At 44.2% G+C, this 13,615-nt stretch overlaps 1 protein-coding gene across 1 annotated transcript in view; it reads right to left on the minus strand.

Annotated features, from left to right (window-relative positions):
• Positions 1-13,615, minus strand: part of LOC132889218 (signal-induced proliferation-associated 1-like protein 2) — a 246,877-nt gene that overhangs the window by 112,762 nt on the left and 120,500 nt on the right. Inside the window, exon 9 of the mRNA XM_060925482.1 lies at positions 7,065-7,339. Coding sequence (XP_060781465.1) covers positions 7,065-7,339 — 275 coding nt within the window. The remainder of the gene's footprint in view (positions 1-7,064; positions 7,340-13,615) is intronic.

Below are 13,615 nucleotides of genomic sequence, written 5' to 3' on the forward strand. Positions count from 1 at the left end.
GCATGAATATGACCTAAAACATCATCAGATTTTCACACAAGTCCTAAAAGTACATAAAGAGAACCCAGTTAAACAAATGAGACAAAAATATTAAACTTGGTCATTTATTTATTGAGGAAAATGATCCAATATTACATATCTGTGAGTGGCAAAAGTATGTGAACCTCGAGGATTAGCAGTTAATTTGAAGGTGAAATTAGAGTCAGGTGTTTTCAATCAATGGGATGACAATCAGGTGTGAGTGGGCACCCTGTTTTATTTAAAGAACAGGGATCTATCAAAGTCTGATCTTCACAACACGTTTGTGGAAGTGTTTGCATGAACAAAGGAGGTTTCTGAGGACCTCAGAAAAAGCGTTGTTGATGTTCATCAGGCTGGAAAAGGTTACAAAACCATCTCTAAAGAGTTTGGATTCCACCAATCCACAGTCAGACAGATTGTGTACAAATGGAGGAAATTCAAGACCATTGTTACCCTCCCCAGGAGCGGTCGACCAACAAAGATCACTCCAAGAGCAAGGTGTGTAATAGTTGGCGAGGTCACAAAGGACCCCCAGGTAACTTCTAAGCAACTGAAGGCCTCTCTCACATTGGCTAATGTTAATGTTCATGAGTCCACCATCAGGAGAACACTCAATCAATCAATCAATCAATCAATCAATCAATCAATCAATCAATCAAATTTTATTTATATAGCCCTTTACAATAACCAAAAGGTACCCAAAGTGCTTTACATCAAAGCCATAACACAGAACACCAAAATACATAAAAACACAGGTTTTGACTGCAGAAGGTGCCACCGTGCTGCAGATTACCAAAAGCCTTTCAGAAGTACATGAAATAAAACAGACGAAACGAAGCACCCCTCAAAAACAAGACTCCCCTAGTCAGGATTGTATGCCAATCTAAAAAAGTAGGTCTTCAACTTTGATTTAAAAAGGCCGGGATCAATGGTGGTGCGAATGTCAGGGGCAGATTGTTCCACAATCTGGGAGCAGCAACAGCAAAAGAACGATCACCCCACTGTTTATATCTCGACCTTGGAACTTCTAACAGAAGCTGACCCGAAGAACGCAGGGCCCTACCATGATCACGAATAGTTAAAATCTCAGACAGGTAAGAGGGAGCCAGGCCATTGATGGCATTAAAAACAAACAACAGAAGTTTAAAATCAATTCTAAAATGGACTGGAAGCCAATGGAGTGACGACAACACAGGAGTAATGTGTTCACGTCTAGACGTGCTTGTTAAAAATCGGGCCGCAGCGTTCTGTACAAGTTGAAGACGTAAAATTGAAGACTGGCTGAGGCCAACATACAGGGCATTACAATAGTCCAGTCTCGAACTGATAAATGCATGAATTGCCTTCTAGAGATCCTGCCGACTGAGAAACGGCTTCGCTTTGGCCAAAAGACAAAGTTGAAAAAAGCTCGTTCTAACAACAGAACTAATCTGTTTATCAAATTTAAGCCCACTGTCAAACGTTACCCCAAGATTTTGTACAAATGGTTTAAAAAAGGGGGCCAGAGTACCAAAATTTGTTGTAAAAACATTTGACGTGGGTGACATGCCAAATAAAATACATTCTGTTTTGCTGTCGTTCAAATGCAAAAAGTTCCGTGCCAGCCACTGCTTTACATCAGTAATACAATCCAGTAACTTAGTAAGCGCCGTATTTTCATTGGGTCTCATGGGCAACTATATTTGCAAATCATCAGCATAAAAATGAAAAGACAGATTGTGTTTTTTTATAATTGATCCCAGAGGTAACATGTACAAAGAAAACAGAATAGGGCCGAGAATAGAGCCCTGTGGCACCCCACAAGAGAGGGATGCATATGAAGAACAGAGGTCGCCAATCATCACAGCAAAGCTCCTATTTGCCAAGTATGACCTAAACCATTGGAGAGCAGTGCCACGAATGCCAACATACTGCTCTAGGCGAGATACAAGGACTACATAGTCAACTGTATCAAAGGCCGCTGTAAGGTCAAGCAACACCAGCATGGCAGGATTCCCGGCATCCACAGACAGAGCGATATCATTGTGCACCTTTAACATTGCTGACTCAGTGCTATGTCTGGATCTGAAACCAGACTGGAATTTATCAAGAACAGAATTTCTCTCTAAAAATGACTGTAATTGAATAAAAACAACTTTTTCTAAAACCTTAGAAAGAAAAGGCAAATGGGAGACAGGCCTAAAATTGGACAGAACAGAAGGGTCAAGATGTGTTTTTTTAAGGAGGGGCCTAACTACAGCATGTTTAAAAGCAGCTGGGACAGACCCAGAATTAAGACAAGTATTTATAAAAACAAGCAAACTTGACCCAACAGAATTAAAAACCTCCTTCAAAAACTTGGCTGGAATGACATCTAAGGGACAGTTAGTGGGTTTCATGCCACTAACCACTTTCGTAAAAAACGACAGAGAAATAGTCTCAAACTGGTCAAAAACAGCAGACTGTGTAGGAAGAGCATCCACATCATCAAGGAACGTATCAATGTTACTGATATTCTGTCTGACTGATGCCACTTTGTCAGTAAAGAAACAGACAAACTCTTCACAGGCTGCGGCAGAGGCATCAGACAGAACAGTGGGGCGTGGATTAATAACAGAGTCAATAGTATTAAATAACAATCTAGGATGATGAGAGCTATTGGCTGTAATGGAAGACAGATATTTGGACTTGGCCTCCTTCAGAGATCTCTAGTAAGCAGCTAAACTGTCCCTTAACCAGCCCAGGGATACATGCAGTTTGTCCTTTTTCCACCGCCGTTCAGCCTGTCTACATTGTTGCCTAAGCAGACGGGTGTGGTCATTCAACCAGGGATCTGTCTTGGTCTTAATGCTTTTTTGCCGAAAAGAGGCAACAGAATCCAAAATTGCAGAACAGGTAGAATGGAAAGTGGAAAGTAGACTCTCTGGGCAACGGGAAGAAACCACCCCACTGTCGGCATGCAGCTGAGAGTCCCTAAAGGCAACAGCAAACTCTCCAGCCGTCGATGAAGTAAAAATACGGCATCTGTGAGCTAAGGAAACAGGCTTATTGGCAGGTGGGGGAGCAGCAAAATCGAAAACAATGGGGAAGTGATCCAAAATGGCAGTGTCCACTATTTCTCTGAGGGAAACTGAAAGCCCGTGAGAAATAACAAGATCGAGTGTGTGCCCATGCTCATGTGTTGGTGCATTAACAGACTGGATGAGACCAAAGGAATCCAAAAGGCTTTTAAACTCATTAGCCAGTTGATTTGCTGCACAACAAACATGAATATTAAAGTATCCACAAATCAATAATTTATCAAACTTTGCAATAAAATCAGACAAAAACTCTGAGAACTCTTGAATAAAGTCCTTATTGAATTTGGGAGGACGATAGACTATGGCACACAACACAGGGCAGGCGAGGTTGATCACAAACAGCTGCAGTTCAAAGCTGGAATAATTATTAGCGGTTAACATTCGGCATCTAAAACTCTCCTTAAATACAGCAGCCAGACCGCCGCCACGACCAGCAGCTCGCGGGGTGCTGAAAAAAGAACAGCCGGGAGGGAGGAGCTCCAAGAAGGCGCTGTTCTCACCTGGTTTCAACCAGGTCTCTGTCAGCAGAAGGAAATCCAGATCATGTGTTGTAAAAAAGTCATTCAGAATAAATGTCTTATTTGTGAGGGATCTGGTGGTAATCAGCGCAATATGAGCTGAGCAACGGCCAGACTGATGAGAGGAGCGGGTGAGCGAGCGAAGATTCCCCGGCACACAGCCCCGCTGACAGGTCCGCACCAGCCGACAACATGGGAACAACACCCCGGTGTCATGGAGAACCGGTCGGAGCCACTGATACCTGTACTCCATGGAACTCTGCAGATCATAGCCCCTATAGTCCATGGAAAATCCGGTTAATAAACGACGGGGATCGTAACGAGAAGAAGCTAGGTAAGATTTAAATTTAACGAGAACTCCTCCTCGCTTTCCACGTCTTCTGCGGCGACTGCTGCGAGGAAGCCAGCAGGAAAGACGCCGTAGATGTAGCGGCATAAACGCCAGAAAAGGCAGAGGCGTCTTTGAATGTCCATCAGAGCCGCAGATAGGCAGTTTTTCCAAAGACTCACAAATATTAAGAAGTGTCAGGCGGTCATACACCTGCAGTGGTGACACACTCCGTGTAACAAACAACAAACTCAAGAAAAACAGCAACACACTCAACAGAGGAAGACGGCCAGCCAAACACACAGGTGCCATCTTAGATCTTCTTAGAACACTGAACAACAATGGTGTACATGGCAGGGTTGCAAGGAGAAAGTCACTGCTCTCCAAAAAGAGCATTGCTGCTCATCTGCAGTTTGCTAAAGATCACATGGACAAGCCGGAACGCTATTGGAAAAATGTTTTGTGGATGGATGAGACCAAAATAGAACTTTTTGGTTTAAATGAGAAGCATTATGTTTGGAGAAAGGAAAACACTGCATTCCAGCATAAGAACCTTATCCCATCTGTGAAACATGGTGGTGGTAGTATCATGGTTTGGGCCTGTTTTGCTGCATCTGGGCCAGGACGGCTTGCCATCATTGATGGAACAATGAATTCTGAATTATACCAGCAAATTCTAAAGGAAAATGTCAGGACATCTGTCCATGAACTGAATCTCAAGAGAAGGTGGGTCATGCATCAAGACAACGACCCTAAGCACACAAGTTGTTCTACCAAAGAATGGTTAATGAAGAATAAAGTTAATGTTTTGGAATGGCCAAGTCAAAGTCCTGACCTTAATCCAATCAAAATGTTGTGGAAGGACCTGAAGTGAGCAGTTCATGTGAGGAAACCCACCAACATCCCAGAGTTGAAGCTGTTCTGTATGGAGGAAAGGGCTAGAATTCCTCCAAGCCAGTGTGCAGGACTGATCAACAGTTACCGGAAACGTTTAGTTGCAGTTATTGCTGCACAAGGGGGTCACACCAGATACTGAAAGCAAAGGTTCACATACTTTTGCCACTCACAGATATGTAATATTGGATCATTTTCCTCAATAAATAAATGACCAAGTATAATATTTTTGTCTCATTTGTTTAACTGGGTTCTCTTTATCTACTTTTAGGACTTGTGTGAAAATCTGATGATGTTTTAGATCATATTTATGCAGAAATATATAAAATTTAAACTTTCAAGCACCACTGTATGTACCATCATCTATGGTACATATCTTCAAAAGATTCCGAGAATCCAGATAAATCTCTATACACAAGGGACAAGGCTGAAAACTAATATCGGATGCCTGTGGTCTTCGGGCCCTCAAGTGGCACTGCATTAAAAGCAGACACGATTCTGTAAGGGAAATCACTGCAAGGACTCAGGAACAGTATTGTCGCCTTCTCTGGACCTGAGTTCATTAATGATGGACTGAGGCAAAGTATGTAGAAAACTGCCCTGTGATCTGACAAATCAAAAATTGAAATTCTTGATGGAAATCATGGAACGCTGTCTCTTTCAGGTTAAAGAGGAGCGGAACTATCCAACTTGTTATCAGCACACAGTTCAAAAGCCAGTATTCGTTATGGTATGATGGCACATTAGTGCATATGGCATGGGTAGCTTGCACATCTGGGAAAGCACCATTAATACTGAATGATATATATATATAGTATACTGGTTTTGGAGCAGCATATACTGCCATCCAGACAATGTCTTTTTTCGGGAAGGCCTTGCTTATTTCAGCAAGATAATGACTAATTGCATTCTATAGGTATTACAACTGTATGGCTCCTAAGCAGCGGCACGGTGGTGTAATGGTTAGCACTGTCACCTCACAGCAAGAAGGTTCTGGGTTTGAGCCCAGCGGCCGACGAGGGCCTTTCTGTGTGGAGTTTACATGTTCTTCCCATGTCTGCGTGGGTTTCCTCCGGGTGCTCCAGTTTCCCCCACAGTCCAAAGACATGCAGGTTAGGCTAATTGGTGGCTCTAAATTGATCGTAGGTGTGAATGTGAGTGTGAATGGTTGTTTGTCTCTATGTGTCAGCCCTGCAATGATCTGGCGAATTGTCCAGGGTGTACCCCGGCTCTCACCCATAGGCTCCAGCTTCTCCGCGACCCTGCACAGAATAAGCGGTTATGGATAATGGATGGATGGATGGATGGATGGATGGATGGATGGATGGATGGATGGATGGACTGCACAGCAAAAGAGTCTGGGTGCTAAACTGGCCTGCCCGCAGTCCAGACCTGTCACCCATTGAAAACATATAGTGCATTATGAAACAAACAATACAATAAGGAGACTCCAAACTGCTGAGCAGCTGAACTCCTATATCAGGCAAGAATGGAACAACATTTTAATTTCAAAACTACAACAACTGATCTTCTCAGTTCCCAAATATTTACAGTCACCTTAAAAGAAGACGTGATGCAACACAGTAGTAAACATTCAACTTTTTTGAAACATGTTGCTTGCATCAATTTCAAAATGAGCATATATTTTTCAAACAAAAAAATTTCTCAGTCTCAATATTTGACATGTCATCTCTCTACTATTTTCAACAAAATATAGGGTTTCTATGATTTGCAAACCATCACATTCTGTTTTTATTTATATTTTACACAGAGTCCCAACTTTTCAAAACCAGTTTGTAAATCAGAGGCTCTTCGGTTAAATGTGGTTTGTTTTGTATTTGTTCTGTGAGCTCAGATGTACGTGATTAAATTCTTCATTGCATAACTGGACAGTGAGAATTTCTGTGTCGGTTAGCCATAGCTCAAAACATTTGAGTCATATGATTTATGTTTGGACATAATGAATGTTTGAACATAACACAGAACCACTCTGACATCTTGCTCAGTAATTGATTCCAATCACAAAATCCAGTAAAATCCCCATGTCTATGGCTAGTTATGCAATAGTATTTTGTCATATTAAGGTGGTTTCTCTACTGCTGTTTTAATAGGGTACATAGGTGCAAATTATGAAGATTTTATTGGCATGGCTAATTGGAGCTGGCCAGTGAAAAAAACCTAAAACAAGAGAGAAAGAGAGAGAGAGAACAGGCTTTGACAAGAGAGAGTGGAAGAATGGAATACCTTCTGGGAGTACCATCCTCGTGAGGCTGAACAATCACCACCTTGACTGTGATGGAAGTGCGTAACAAGTCAATCATCTGCTCATGAGAAAGTGTGGCTACAGCCACCTTGCAAATCTCCACCAGACGGCTGCCTTGGCGCAGGCCTGCTTTCCATGCAAATCCAAATGCCTCAACATCAGCCACAATGCCTTCAAAGTTGACATGGAAACCCAGCTGTCCCAAGCCATTCCGGTGAAGTACCATCTGTGTGGTCTCACAGCCATGGGTGGTTATCTGATATCATGCACAGATAGGGAGGGAGGAGAATTCTGCAGTATATCAGCAGTAAACTTCAGAAAGTAAAAGTGCTAATCAAGAAAAGTAACACCACAGAACATGCAGCTGTCTGAATGCACAAAAATAAGTATATTTAGGTCTTTTTAGGACACACTGCACTGTTTGATGGTTATACTGTTATGACAGGAAATTTTGTATTTTAATATCACTTGAATAAAATGCATTGCATGATGTTACTTTAAAATATTACAGTAGTAATGTAATCATGCCATTAGACCCTTAACATGCAGAGTTTCATGATTCTGCTACAGCAGACAGTTGTGGAAATTTAGTCTGTATTTCAACATATCTCCTTTTGAAACAGAAAGTCAGTAAGTCAGTGTGACAGACAGAATCAAGTCTCAAACAGTCAAGCCATACAGATTAAAATATTGAAGCCATTTAAATCTTAAAACTCTTAAGCCATTTCATGGGCACTTCAATGGCAAGACAAAAGGAAACAGCTGGGTAAAGTACATGTAAATGAGGTTAGTATGCCAAGAATTTTCCAGAATTTCTATGAAAACATTAGTTTGGATAATTTTGGATATTTTTTTGCCCTGTTCTGCATCTACAGTTGTAGTCAGAAGTTTACATACAGGGACATGAATGTCATCTTGGATATGAATGTCATGGCAAGTTATGGGCGGTACGGTGGTGTAAGTGGTTAGCATGGTCGCCTCACAGCAAGAAGGTGCTGGGTTCGAGCCCAGTGGCCGGAGGGGACCTTTCTATGTGGAGTTTGCATGTTCTCCCTGTGTTTCTGTGGGTTTCCTCCTGGTGCTCCAGTTTCCCCCACAGTTCAAAGACATGTGGTTAGGTTAATACGGGACGGCCTTGGGCTGAGGTGCCCTTGAGCGAGGCACCTAACTCCCAGCTGCTCCCTGGGTGCTGTTAGCATGGCTGCCCACTGCTCTGGGTATGTGTGTGTGCTCATTGCTCACGTGTGTGTTCACTGCTTCAGATGGGTTAAATGCAGAGAGGAATTTCACAAGCGTGTGATGAATAAAGTTCTTCTTCTTCAATATTTGGGCTTTCAGTAATTTCTCTGAACTGTTCTTTTTCTGTGGCACAATGATTGTACAGCATACATCTTTAATGAAAAAACCACACTAGAAGTTGGTGCACAAGTTTTAATCTTCTTTGGGTTTTCTGAAATCAACACAGGGTCAAAAATTTATATCCACACACTTAGATTATTAATTCAGAGGTGCTGAAACTTCCAAAATGTCTTTTATCTTGCCAGGGTCGAGGTCTCTTAACTTCCTGTTAGTGATCATGATGGACTACAGCTGGTAGCTTCTCCATGCCTTCATAAAAAGGGTTTGTTTACAGCACTCATTGGATTGACCAACACACAGTAAAATGGGAAAGTCCAAGGAGCTCAGTGCAGATCTGAGAGTGCAGGTCAAACTCAGACTTTCATCCTGATCATATGATCCTTAAGAAATATTTTTAAGACGCATGCAATACATAAATGATACGTAAATGCAAATCCAGTGCCACATTTTTCTCTCAAATAAATATTTCAAGATCTCAGTTTTGTAATCACGAAGATCACTTCTGCTCTTGTCTGAAGCAACCTGCATTTGTCTTAAGCAATCTCATGGTTTAGCTAACTTAGTCCTTTAATTTCTCCAATTGATTAAGATCAAGTTTTATCACTACAAAATTCATACCACCATCTCCAACCCTCATCTACCCTTTTCTATTTTCTTTTCTCTTCTCAACTCTCCACTAGCTGCACCTCAGTCTTCCATCACTACAGAGAACTTTGCAATTTTTTTTGAGGAAAAGATCATGGCCATCCACAGCTCCTTCAGCACCCCCGCCTCCCCCTCCCCAACGTCCCTGTCTCTTCCCCCTTGTTCTCTGCATCTTCCCCTCCTTCTATTTCTGATATCTCCCAGCTCCTGCTCTCTCACTGTCCTACCACCTGGGCCCTTGACCCTATCTCCTCATCTCTCTTCCAGACCATCACTCCTGACATCCTCCCATTTATCACCCCCCTTGTAAACTACTCCTTGTCCTCTGGATACTTTCCCTCCAGCTTCAAATGGGCTCACAACACCCCTCTGTTGAAAAAAGGGGCCCATCCTAGACCCCTTTGTCATCCAGAACTACTTCTTCAGTTGCTCCTTCCAAGTTACCTGGTCTGGTACTGTATCAGCACCACGCCCACTTACCACTGGTGTCCCTCAAGATTCAGTCCTTGGTCCACTTCTCTTCTCCCTCTACACCCAGTCTCTTGGCCCGATTATCTCTGCTCATAGTCTATCTTACCAATGTTATGCTGATGACACCCAAAGGTTCTGGGTTTGAGCCCAGCAGCCGACAGGGGCCTTTCTGTGTGGAGTTTGCATGTTCTCCCTGTGTCTGCGTGGGTTTCCTCCGGGTGCTTCGGGTTCCCCCACAGTTCAAAGACATGCGGCTAGGTTAACATGGGGCAGCCTTGGGCTGAAGTGCCCTTGAGCAGGGCACCTAACCCCCAACTGTTCCCCGGGCACTGTAGCACGGCTGCCCACAGCTCTAAGTATGTGTGTGTGCTCATTCCTCACTTGTGTGTGTGTGTGTGTGTGTGTGTGTGTGTGTGTGTGTGTGTGTGTGTGTGTGTGCGCGCATGTGTGTGTTCACTGCTTCAGATGGTTTAAATGGAGAGGATGAATTTCACTATGCTTGAGTGTGTATGTGACAAATAAAGGCTTCTTCTTGTTTCTCTCTTTTCCTCCATCTGACACACAGGTCTCTGCTCACATCTCTGCTGGCCTGCGTGACATCCAGACCTGGCTGGACAACCATCACCTGAAACTCAACCCAGGCAAGACAGAGGTGATCTACATTCCCACTCCATTCCTCTACAGCCCTGGACAACATCATCTCCCTGGAGGTCACCTTCACCCAGTATGAAGAACCTAGGGGTTGTATTCGATGACAGACTGTCCTCCTCAGTGAACATTGCTGCAGTGATCTGGACGTGTAGATTTCTCCTCTACAACATCTGAAGGCTCCACCTTTCCTCACCACCTCCTCCACTCAATGCCTGATCCAAGTACTGATCCTCTCCTGCTTGGACTACTGCAACTCTCTCCTTGCTGGCCTTTCAGCATGCCGACTTGCACTGGCTACCTATTGCAGCTCGTATCAAATTTAAGACATGGCTGCTAGTTTACCAGGCAGTCAAGGGGTTGGGGCCAGCATACCTCCAGAGTCTGATCCACCACTCTACATGCCAGCCAGATCCCTACGCTCTGCTACTACTGGTCACCTGGCCCCTCCTCCTCCTCTCCGCTCTGGCCCAGCCAGCTCAAGACTGCTGTCTGTCCTGGCTCCCTGTTGGTGGAATGACCTTTCCACTGAGGTCAGAACTGCTGACTCCCTGACCACCTTCAAGCACAGACTGAAGACTCACCTCTTCAGGCTGCACCTCTCTCCTCCTTCCCTGCCCACTGTGTAACCATGTATTGGTCTTGACCAACCCAGGCTGTGTACCATCTAGCCTGGGGTTAACCATTGGACTTTTATTTTTCTACTTGGTTGTACTCTGTCAGTTCATTCGTATGGTTTACTTGTTTGCTTGGACATTTGCTGAGTGTTGGTATTCAACAGAATATTACACTAAGTCTTATTCTATCACTTGTTCAGTTGGCGCTAGAACTGTCTTGTCTAGAAGTTCAGCACTTCTGGTACCTGACTTTTGTGCTTGTTGTACATTGCTAAATACTATATAATGTGATGGAATCTGAGCTAAAATAAATACTGTTTCTTTGTAAGAACTGTTTAAATTCCATACACAGTGACATGTGTCAATAACAGCACTGAAAACCTGAGTTTGGAGCAGCCTCCAAACATGGCCACTACGGACTACACTTCCCATGATACACAGTGCCCCCATCACCAGAGTTTTAACTACATCACCTGTCTCCAATTATCCCACAGTCACCTTCCCTATATAAGCTCAGCAGTCACAAACACACCTCGTGAAATATCATTCTGTGTCCCATACCTGACTTTACCAAGCCATTGTTTTCTGACTGACTTTCTGTTAAGACCACTGTTTATGTTTACTTCCTGTTTTGTCTTCTCGTCTGCCCTGCACTGCTCTATTTGCCGATTGATTGACCTCCGCCTGTTTCCTGACTATGATTCCTGATAATAAAGCAATTTGGCTTTATCTGCAGCTTACACCATACCTGCTCTTGCCTGCAATCTGACAGGATACTTCACTATCCATGGATGCAGCAGAGGAGGCAAAGCAGACTGCAATCAACGTGCATGAGCATCTGTTAGGACAACACCAGCAGATGATCAGTGATCTCAACACCAGGATGTTGCAGCTCACTGCTATGGTGTTGCAGGTCGTCCTCACATGCCCCTCATCACCTGCAGGTGCACGTTGAACCATTCTTCTGCCTGAAAAATTTTCTAGGGAAAGTTCCAACTGCAAGGGATTCCTTCTTCAATGTTCTTTGTATTTTTCATCTCTCACGGGAGTAACCGATGAACACAAGATCTCCCAGTTCATCAGTCTTCTCACCAGTAAAACTCTCCAGTGGGCAAGTGCGGTTTGGATGCATGGTGCGAACACACTACTGCTTTTGACCACTTTCTGGAGCTGTTCACGAGATTCTTTGACTATCAACCTGAGGGAAGAGAGGTCGGAGAGAGTCTACTGATGATCTGACAAGGAGAAAGAGTGTCACGGAGTATGCACTGGACTTCTGCACCTTAGCCGCTAGCAGCGGCTGGAATGAGCCAGTCTGGAAAACCACATTTCGCCAATGTTTGTGTCCAGAGGTGCTCAGCGAGCTGGCATGCTGTAATGAACATCTCTCTCTGGACCCTCTCATTGACCTGGCCATCTGTGTTGACCACCATATGAAAGTGACTCTCACTACAACTACCTCCTGCTCCCTCTCCCAACACAAGCCCCTTAATTCCTATGGAGGTCTCACATACATGACTGCAATGGTCAGAGAGGGAGAGAAGAACACACGAAGGCCTCTGCTTTTACTGCGGTGAGGCCAATCATCTGATCTCGAAGTGCCCTACTCAACCCCCATGGGACCGTCAGCCAAGCAAGGCTACCAGCCCTACTAACCTGGTGAGTCCAGAAATGTCTCGCAACTCACAATATTTTCAAGTACCAGTGTTATTAAAGCTACCAGACTCGATCCAGGTGCTTTCTGCATTCACAGACTCAGGGGCAGAGGGAAACTTGATAAACAGCATGACTGTGCAAAGATATCAACTCACCACCCATGTACTTTTCAGACCAATCAAGCTGAAGGCCATTGACGGGGGACCCATAGGTGAGGGACTGGTTTCAACGCGAGCAACTCCTCTCAAGATTCAAGTAGGTGCCATTCACACTGAATGCATAACCCTTCTTGTCACCCCAACATCACACCACGACCTAATACTGGGATACCCTTGGCTCCAACTCCACGATCCTCTGATTTCCTGGCAGCAACGGGACATTCTTCAATGGCCTCCTTCCTGCTTTCAGAACTGCTTGAAACTTCCCCAACTCATGCGCTCTTGTCCACTTCTGTAGACAGCCCTTGGTCTGAATCCTTCGACAACATCCCAGCTTGTTATCTCGACTTAAAGGAGGTATTCAGCAAGGGGAAAGCCTGTGGTCTGCCTGCTCACCATTCCCATGACTGTGCTATCGACCTTCTCCCAGGTATGACTCCTCCTCGAAACCGCATTGACCCTTTGTCCCTGACAGGACAAGCAGCTATGAAGGAGTACATACAAGAAGCTCTGCAGCAGGAGTACATCAGACATTCAACATCTCCAGCCTCAGAGGGGTGTTTCTTCGTTGAAAAGAAAGGAGGGGGTCCACGGCCATGCACAGACTATCGATGCCTGGACCAGGTCATAGTAAAGTACCCATATCCACTCCCACTGATACCTTCAGCCCTAGAACAATGCAGATCTGCTAAGCTATTCTCAAAACTAGACCTTCGCAGCAGCTACAACCTGGTCAGGATTCATGAGGGTGATGAGTGGAAAATCACTTTTAGCACCACCGCGGGCCACTTTGAATATTTGGTCATGCCTTTCTTGTGCCCCCAGTGTCTTCCAGTGCCTTATCAATGACATGCTCAGGGACATGTTGGGGAGGACTTTACCAAGTCGTTTGTTTTCTGACTGATTTTCTGTTAAGACCATTGTTTATGTTTACTTCCTACTTTGCCTTCTTGTTTGCCAATCGATTGACCTCCACCC

The sequence above is a fragment of the Neoarius graeffei genome, chromosome 7, assembly GCF_027579695.1.
Source record: "Neoarius graeffei isolate fNeoGra1 chromosome 7, fNeoGra1.pri, whole genome shotgun sequence".
Taxonomy (NCBI): Eukaryota; Metazoa; Chordata; class Actinopteri; order Siluriformes; family Ariidae; genus Neoarius; species Neoarius graeffei.